This window comes from Cherax quadricarinatus, chromosome 98 (assembly GCF_038502225.1).
Source record: "Cherax quadricarinatus isolate ZL_2023a chromosome 98, ASM3850222v1, whole genome shotgun sequence".
NCBI lineage: Eukaryota > Metazoa > Arthropoda > Malacostraca > Decapoda > Parastacidae > Cherax > Cherax quadricarinatus.
The window spans coordinates 11545269-11555506 of NC_091389.1; the positions used below are offsets into that span (position 1 = coordinate 11545269).

The window sequence follows — 10238 nt, forward strand, 5'->3', positions numbered from 1 at the left end:
GTGGCAGGTATGATAACCAGAGGGTGGCAGGTATGATAACCAGAGGGTGGCAGGTATGATAACTAGTGGGTGGCAGGTATGATAACCAGAGGGTGGCAGGTATGATAACTGGAGGGTGGCAGGTATGATAACCAGAGGGTGGCAGGTATGATAACTAGTGGGTGGCAGGTATGATAACCAGAGGGTGGCAGGTATGATAACTAGAGGGTGGCAGGTATGATAACTAGAGGGTGGCAGGTATGATAACTGGAGGGTGGCAGGTATGATAACTAGAGGGTGGCAGGTATGATAACTAGAGGGTGGCAGGTATGATAACTAGAGGGTGGCAGGTATGATAACTAGAGGGTGGCAGGTATGATAACTAGAGGGTGGCAGGTATGATAACTAGAGGGTGGCAGGTATGATAACTAGAGGGTGGCAGGTATGATAACTAGAGGGTGGCAGGTATGATAACTAGAGGGTGGCAGGTATGATAACTGGAGGGTGGCAGGTATGATAACTGGAGGGTGGCAGGTATGATAACTGGAGGGTGGCAGGTATGATAACTAGAGGGTGGCAGGTATGATAACTAGAGGGTGGCAGGTATGATAACTAGAGGGTGGCAGGTATGATAACTAAAGGGTGGCAGGTATGATAACTAGAGGGTGGCAGGTATGATAACTAGAGGGTGGCAGGTATGATAACCAGAGGGTGGCAGGTATGATAACCAGAGGGTGGCAGGTATAACTAGAGGGTGGCAGGTATGATAACTGGAGGGTGGCAGGTATGATAACTAGAGGGTGGCAGGTATGATAACCAGAGGGTGGCAGGTATGATAACCAGAGGGTGGCAGGTATAACTAGAGGGTGGCAGGTATGATAACTGGAGGGTGGCAGGTATGATAACCAGAGGGTGGCAGGTATGATAACCAGAGGGTGGCAGGTATGATAACCAGAGGGTGGCAGGTATGATAACCAGAGGGTGGCAGGTATGATAACCAGAGGGTGGCAGGTATGATAACCAGAGGGTGGCAGGTATGATAACTAGAGGGTGGCAGGTATGATAACCAGAGGGTGGCAGGTATGATAACCAGAGGGTGGCAGGTATAACTAGAGGGTGGCAGGTATGATAACTGGAGGGTGGCAGGTATGATAACTAGAGGGTGGCAGGTATGATAACCAGAGGGTGGCAGGTATGATAACCAGAGGGTGGCAGGTATAACTAGAGGGTGGCAGGTATGATAACTGGAGGGTGGCAGGTATGATAACCAGAGGGTGGCAGGTATGATAACCAGAGGGTGGCAGGTATGATAACCAGAGGGTGGCAGGTATGATAACTAGAGGGTGGCAGGTATGATAACCAGAGGGTGGCAGGTATGATAACCAGAGGGTGGCAGGTATAACTAGAGGGTGGCAGGTATGATAACACACAATAAAATTTAGCAATACATGTTGTAAACAGGTGAAAACCCTAGTAGTTATTATTGCTATCATTGTTAGGATGGACGTGGGTCATCTGAGGCAGAGAATCAAGAGTGCCAGGGAGGAAGGTGCCGTTCCTTTTATGGTGTGTGCCACGGCAGGTTAGTGCCTTGTTTCCTGTTGACCTTCCTGGCAGGGGAAGGTCACCTTCCTGGCAGGGGAAGGTCACCTTCCTGGCAGGGGAAGGTCACCTTCCTGGCAGGGGAAGGTCACCTTCCTGGCAGGGGAAGGTCACCTTCCTGGCAGGGGAAGGTCACCTTCCTGGCAGGGGTTATCTTCCTGGCAAGATAAACTTTGTTTATAATGACCCTTGTGGTGACCTTTATGGTGACCTTAATAATGACCTTTATAGTTACCTTAATGGTGACCTGTATGGCAACCTTAATGGTGACTTTTATAGTGATCTTAATGGTGACCTTTATAGTGACCTTAATGGTGACCTTTATATTGACCTTGACGGGGTGTAGTGCACCCCAGTGGGTATTTAGAGAGTAACTCCCCCTATGACACCCCAGGAACGACAGTGCTGGGAGCGTACGACCCCCTGGATGCTGTGGCTGAGGTGTGTGGAGATGAATCTCTCTGGCTGCATGTGGATGCTGCATGGGGAGGCGGGGCACTACTCTCCTCCAGGCACAAGCACAAGCTCCTGGGCATACACAGGTGGGTCAGGGCATGTGTGTGATGTATACACGGGTGTGTGTATGCCTGTGTATGTACCTAGTAGTGTGTGTATACCAGTTACTGGATACCTGTGTATACCAGTTACTGGATACCTGTGTATACCAGTTATTGGATACCTGTGTATACCAGTTACTGGATACCTGTGTATACCAGTTACTGGATACCTGTGTATACCAGTTACTGGATACCTGTGTATACCAGTTACTGGATACCTGTGTATACCAGTTACTGGATACCTGTGTATACCAGTTACTGGATACCTGTGTATACCAGTTACTGGATACCTGTGTATACCAGTTATTGGATACCTGTGTATACCAGTTATTGGATACCTGTGTATACCAGTTACTGGATACCTGTGTATACCAGTTACTGGATACCTGTGTATACCAGTTACTGGATACCTGTGTATACCAGTTATTGGATACCTGTGTATACCAGTTACTGGATACCTGTGTATACCAGTTACTGGATACCTGTGTATACCAGTTACTGGATACCTGTGTATACCAGTTACTGGATACCTGTGTATACCAGTTACTGGATACCTGTGTATGCCAGTTACTGGATACCTGTGTATGCCAGTTACTGGATACCTGTGTATGCCAGTTACTGGATACCTGTTTATGCCAGTTACTGGATACCTGTGTATACCAGTTACTGGATACCTGTGTATACCAGTTACTGGATACCTGTTTATACCAGTTACTGGATACCTGTGTATGCCAGTTACTGGATACCTGTTTATGCCAGTTACTGGATACCTGTGTATGCCAGTTACTGGATACCTGTGTATGCCAGTTACTGGATACCTGTGTATGCCAGTTACTGGATACCTGTGTATGCCAGTTACTGGATACCTGTGTATGCCAGTTACTGGATACCTGTGTATGCCAGTTACTGGATACCTGTGTATGCCAGTTACTGGATACCTGTGTATGCCAGTTACTGGATACCTGTGTATGCCAGTTACTGGATACCTGTGTATGCCAGTTACTGGATACCTGTGTATACCAGTTACTGGATACCTGTGTATACCAGTTACTGGATACCTGTGTATACCAGTTACTGGATACCTGTGTATACCAGTTACTGGATACCTGTGTATACCAGTTACTGGATACCTGTGTATACCAGTTACTGGATACCTGTGTATACCAGTTACTGGATACCTGTGTATACCAGTTACTGGATACCTGTGTATACCAGTTACTGGATACCTGTGTATACCAGTTACTGGATACCTGTGTATACCAGTTACTGGATACCTGTGTATACCAGTTACTGGATACCTGTGTATGCCAGTTACTGGATACCTGTTTATACCAGTTACTGGATACCTGTGTATGCCAGTTACTGGATACCTGCTTATGCCAGTTACTGGATACCTGTGTATGCCAGTTACTGGATACCTGTGTATACAAGTTACTGGATACCTGTGTATACCAGTTACTGGATACCTGTGTATACCAGTTACTGGATACCTGTGTATACCAGTTACTGGATACCTGTGTATACCAGTTACTGGATACCTGTGTATACCAGTTACTGGATACCTGTGTATACCAGTTACTGGATATCTGTGTATACCAGTTACTGGATACCTGTGTATACCAGTTACTGGATATCTGTGTATACCAGTTACTGGATACCTGTGTATACCAGTTACTGGATACCTGTGTATACCAGTTACTGGATACCTGTGTATACCAGTTACTGGATACCTGTGTATACCAGTTACTGGATACCTGTGTATACCAGTTACTGGATACCTGTGTATACCAGTTACTGGATATCTGTGTATACCAGTTACTGGATACCTGTGTATACCAGTTACTGGATACCTGTGTATACCAGTTACTGGATACCTGTGTATACCAGTTACTGGATACCTGTGTATACCAGTTACTGGATACCTGTGTATACCAGTTACTGGATACCTGTGTATACCAGTTAATGGATATTTGTGTATACCAGTTACTGGATACCTGTGTATACCAGTTACTGGATACCTGTGTATACCAGTTACTGGATACCTGTGTATACCAGTTACTGGATACCTGTGTATACCAGTTACTGGATACCTGTGTATACCAGTTACTGGATACCTGTGTATACCAGTTACTGGATACCTGTGTATACCAGTTACTGGATACCTGTGTATACCAGTTACTGGATACCTGTGTATACCAGTTACTGGATACCTGTGTATACCAGTTACTTGATACCTGTGTATACCAGTTACTGGATATCTGTGTATACCAGTTACTGGATACCTGTGTATACCAGTTACTGGATACCTGTGTATACCAGTTACTGGATACCTGTGTATACCAGTTACTGGATATCTGTGTACACCAGTTACTGGATACCTGTGTATACCAGTTACTGGATACCTGTGTATACCAGTTACTGGATACCTGTGTATACCAGTTACTGGATACCTGTGTATACCAGTTACTGGATATCTGTGTATACCAGTTAGTGGATACCAGTGTATACCAGTTACTGGATACCTGTGTATACCAGTTACTGGATACCTGTGTATACCAGTTACTGGATACCTGTGTATACCAGTTACTGGATACCTGTGTATACCAGTTACTGGATACCTGTGTATACAAGTTACTGGATACCTGTGTATACCAGTTAGTGGATACCTGTGTATACCAGTTACTGGATACCTGTGTATACCATACACAATGTTTATATATACACCCCGATGCATGTATATACATCCATAAGTGTGTATGTGTGTTTATATTGATGTTATAAGCTCTCACACATGAGATAAATCACACAGCAAAAGGCGTATACTAAACCCTCAGGGCGGATAGTGTCACCTGGAATCCTCACAAACTACTAGCGTCACCTCAACAGTGTTCTGTCTTCCTGACCTCTCATCCTGGCCTCCTAGATGCTTGTAACTCAGCCAGTGCTAACTACCTCTTTCAGAAGGTAAGATGCTACACCAGTACGTGATGCAACTTATACAGACCATAGCTCACACCTATGTCAACCTTACACCTGTTGTCCTGTTCATCTAGCAGCAAATAGGTACCTGGGTGTTAGTCGACTGGTGTGGGTCGCATCCTGGGGGACAAGATTAAGGACCACAATGGAAATAAGTTAGACAGTCCTCGATGACGCACTGACTTTCTTGGGTTATCCTGGGTGGCTAACCCTCCGGGGTTAAAAATCCCAACGAAATCTTATCTTATCTCTTATACAAAGTTCCTGGTTATGTAGAGCATTTCCTGCAACTTGGGTTAATTTTGTCCCCCAGGATGCTACACACACCAGTCCACTAACACCCAGATACCTACTTATTGCTAGGTAAACACTGACAGCAGGTGTAAGGTGACTAACACCCAGGTACCTACTTACTGCTAGGTGAACAAGAACAGCAGGTGCCTTAAAGAAACACGACCTAATGTGTCCACCCATACAGGGGATCGAACCAAGGACCTCAGTGTGTGAGCTGAGTATGCTACCAACAGATAAGTCTATGAAATATGACGGGAAGAAAACGTAGATACCGTTTTGAAATAACATTAAGAAAAAATCTATCTACGAAGGCCCAAAAAAGGGAGATAATGTAGTATAGTGTTAGCAATACTGTTGTATGGGTGTGAAGTATGGGATTTTAACGTTGCAGCAAGGAGGAGGCTGGATGCAATAGAGATGTGTATGAGAGTAATGTTTTGGTGTGGATTTGAAGCTTAAAAATTAGACAGGTTTCTAAATGTATAATTCAAAGGACTGGGGAGGAGTTGAGGTGGTCTAGACATTAAGATAGGATAGAGCAGAATAGGATGACCGTTGGATGGGAGGTAGGATGGTTAGGGGTCATCCCAGGAAGTGCAAGAAGGAGTCTAACAGCTAAACGGATATTCTATAATACCTTAACTCCCCCCCCCCACTTAGTGCAGACAATACACAAATAACCTGACAAGGTTTTGGTCCCACTTAGACCATTAACAAGTCACAATAACACAAGAAGGTAAGGGAGCCTGTATATATAGGAGAGGAGGACAAGGAGAAGACAGAGATGAAGAAGAACGTGGAGAAGTGGTAGATGTAATTCTGGCAGTGAAAGTCACGGTTTTCTACCTTTGTCTATCACTTGTGTCAAAATCTCACTTTCACAGCACTGCAACCTTTGTTCACTTCAACAGGACAAGTTCTACGACACGTCTTACGACGTGGGAGACAAGCACCTGCAGTGTGGCAGACGTGTTGACGTGCTTAAGTTCTGGACCATGTGGAAGGCTAAGGTAAGTTAGCTCTATCTGTCTACACGGGGTTCTACAAGGTTAGGTTAAGGTTCCCAACTTTATTTGCAAGGTAAGAGGTGTTATCTACACCAGCTCTCTCTCTCTCTCTCTCTCTCTCTCTCTCTCTCTCTCTCTCTCTCTCTCTCTCTCTCTCTCTCTCTCTCTCTCTCTCTCTCCCTACCTATCTATCTGTTGCAATAATCTCTCTGTGTTGATATTTTAAGTCTGTGAGACACTTTCTCCTCTCTCTCCCTCTCTTTCTATCTTTCACTTTCCCCCTCCCCTGGCCCTTTTCTCACTCCCTCATATCTTCCAGGGCACCACAGGTCTGGAAAAACACGTGGAACGGGTGTTTGAAATGTCTCAGTTATTCGCTGATAAGATCAGGTTCAGAGAAGGCTTCAAGTTGCTACTGGAACCAGAATGCACCAACGTGTGCTTCTGGTACGAACCACCATCTCTTCGGACGAAACGTGCTCACCCAGAGTACAACAAGCTTCTCAATGCTGTAAGTATCGTGGGTCAGTTTTGAATTCTGTGACCTCACAGCTTCCAGGTCGTCGGAAATATGGCTGTCTAGATTTAGTTTAATATCATTATGCACCCCATACCCATCCTGTGGGCGGTAGTCAAAAGATTGCAGAGGTACATAATAGGCCCAGGAACTAGACCCTCAAAGTTTTGAGGTCTATGATTCGTTACAAGGGTAACGAATCATCTACAAGTCTATACATGGTCACAATCATGAACAAATTGCAAAGCAATGGGCCATGCACAGGTCACAACTGTAATGAGTTGTTAAAATATTAATTAGGTCACACACACACACACTAATGTCTCCTTGTCCACCCGCCTCCAGGTCGCCCCGAAGATCAAGGAGAGGATGGTGAAGACCGGGTCAATGATGATTACTTACCAGCCACTCAGAGGTCAACCTAACTTCTTCAGGCTGGTGTTGCAGAACTCCCAGGTCAACGAACATGACATCAACTATTTTATTGCACAGATTGAACACCTGGGGAGAGATCTCTAGTGGAATTAAACGGTTCACAGAACCCACAAGTTGATAAACATGTCCAATAGCTACATAGTAGCCTTCTTCGGGCGAATACAGAGCCAGCAGGTTTGGTAGTGAAATGAAGGTGATGGGATCAGGCCATCAACCTCGGAGGAATGGCATTTGAGGGGGGTCAGTCCCCTGCAACGTCTTCGAAATCTTCCAAATCACTTTCGACAGTATTTAAGACACGGTTCTCATGCCTCAACTTCACGTCGTTCCAGACCATGGAGCTGGACTCTTCTCCAGACTGAGGGACTGACCACCTTGTTCCAGACCATGGAGCTGAACTGTTCTCCAGGCTGAGGGACTGACCACCATGTTCCAGACCATGGAGCTGGACTCTTCTCCAGACTGAGGGACTGACCACCTTGTTCCAGACCATGGAGCTGGACTCTTCTCCAGACTGAGGGACTGACCACCTTGTTCCAGACCATGGAGCTGGACTCTTCTCCAGACTGAGGGACTGACCACCTTGTTCCACACCATGGTGCTGAACTCTTCTCCAGGCTGAGGTACTGACCACCATGTTCCAGACCATGGAGCTGAATTCTTCTCCAGGCTGAGGTACTGACCACCTTGTTCCAGACCATGGAGCTGAACTCTTCTCCAGGCTGAGGTACTGACCACCTTGTTCCAGACCATGGTGCTGGACTCTTCTCCAGGCTGAGGTACTGACCACCTTGTTCCAGACCATGGAGCTGAACTCTTCTCCAGGCTGAGGTACTGACCACCTTGTTCCAGACCATGGAGCTGAACTCTTCTCCAGGCTGAGGTACTGACCACCTTGTTCCAGACCATGGAGCTGAACTCTTCTCCAGGCTGAGGTACTGACCACCTTGTTCCAGACCATGGAGCTGAACTCTTCTCCAGGCTGAGGTACTGACCACCATGTTCCAGACCATGGAGCTGAACTCTTCTCCAGGCTGAGGTACTGACCACCTTGTTCCAGACCATGGAGCTGAACTCTTCTCCAGGCTGAGGTACTGACCACCTTGTTCCAGACCATGGAGCTGAACTGTTCTCCAGGCTGAGGGACTGACCACCATGTTCCAGACCATGGAGCTGAACTCTTCTCCAGGCTGAGGGACTGACCACCTCAAACACTATTTCTCCAAGGCTAATAAACTGATTACATCTGTGTCTCACTGCTACATCTGCTGCCTCTGTATTCGACTAACCAAGCCCACAGAAATTTGGACTAATCAGTCCCTCAGCCTTGAGCTTTATGTCAGAACTCTGTTAGACCTTTATCAACCTCTGTGTTAGACCTTTATCAACCTCTGTGTTAGACCTTTATCAACCTATGTGTTAGACCTTTATCAACGTCTGTGTTAGACCTTTATCAACCTCTGTGTTAGACCTTTATCAACCTCTGTGTTAGACCTTTATCAACCTCTGTGTTAGACCTTTATCAACCTCTGTGTTAGACCTTTATCAACCTATGTGTTAGACCTTTATCAACGTCTGTGTTAGACCTTTATCAACGTCTGTGTTAGACCTTTATCAACGTCTGTGTTAGACCTTTATCAACCACTGTGTTAGACCTTTATCAACCACTGTGTTAGACCTTTATCAACCACTGTGTTAGACCTTTATCAACCACTGTGTTAGACCTTTATCAACCACTGTGTTAGACCTTTATCAATATATTCCCTGGTACACTGTCGTCACCCAACCAACGGTCGAGAAATATTAAACTGTACCATTAAACAGCATTATCATATATATTTTTCTAGTCATACGAGCCAAAATAAATTATATTTGATACTAAACAGTTTTATCATATATATCGCCATACGAGGACCTAGGTAGAATTTCTATTTTTAATAATCTTGATTTAAGACGTATTACGTATATTGGGTAAAGATTCTGGATATATGGACCGGGTATATATACTGAGAAGTGTATATTCCTTTGTGTATATATTCTGGGAGCTTCTAATGCCTGTTTAAAGTATTTCGAGTATTTTTCTTTGGTGTTGAGAGGGTTCCGGCCAGTCTTAATGACCCTGGTGTAGTAGATAGACTTTAAACCCCATTAACCAACCAACCAGTCTTAATGACCCTGGTGTAGTAGATAGACTTTAAACCCCATTAACCAACCAACCAGTCTTAATGACCCTGGTGTAGTAGATAGACTTTAAACCCCATTAACCAACCAACCAGTCTTAATGACCCTGGTGTAGTAGATAGACTTTAAACCCCATTAACCAACCAACCAGTCTTAATGACCCTGGTGTAGTAGATAGACTTTAAACCCCATTAACCAACCAACCAGTCTTAATGACCCTGGTGTAGTAGATAGACTTTAAACCCCATTAACCAACCAACCAGTCTTAATGACCCTGGTGTAGTAGATAGACTTTAAACCCCATTAACCAACCAACCAGTCTTAATGACCCTGGTGTAGTAGATAGACTTTAAACCCCATTAACCAACCAACCAGTCTTAATGACCCTGGTGTAGTAGATAGACTTTAAACCCCATTAACCAACCAACCAGTCTGAATGACCCTGGTGTAGTAGATAGACTTTAAACCCCATTAACCAACCAACCAGTCTGAATGACCCTGGTGTAGTAGATAGACTTTAAACCCCATTAACCAACCAACCAGTCTTAATGACCCTGGTGTAGTAGATAGACTTTAAACCCCATTAACCAACCAACCAGTCTTAATGAAGTAGATAGACCCCCATTAACCAACCAACCAGTCTGAATGACCCTGGTGTAGTAGATAGACTTTAAACCCCATTAACCA

General features: G+C 45.0%; 1 protein-coding gene across 3 annotated transcripts in view; it reads left to right on the forward strand.

The window, feature by feature from the left end:
• b (glutamate decarboxylase-like protein black) overlaps nt 1-9982 on the forward strand; it is a 123819-nt gene extending 113837 nt beyond the window's left edge. For all 3 annotated transcript variants that reach the window (XM_070105405.1, XM_070105404.1, XM_070105406.1), the window contains 6 exons: nt 1479-1561; nt 1976-2123; nt 4973-5102; nt 6323-6421; nt 6738-6929; nt 7281-9982. In XM_070105405.1, the coding sequence (XP_069961506.1) occupies nt 1479-1561; nt 1976-2123; nt 4973-5102; nt 6323-6421; nt 6738-6929; nt 7281-7454 (826 nt within the window). In that variant the 3' untranslated portion in view covers nt 7455-9982. The remainder of the gene's footprint in view (nt 1-1478; nt 1562-1975; nt 2124-4972; nt 5103-6322; nt 6422-6737; nt 6930-7280) is intronic.
• The last annotated feature ends 256 nt before the right edge of the window (nt 9983-10238 follow it).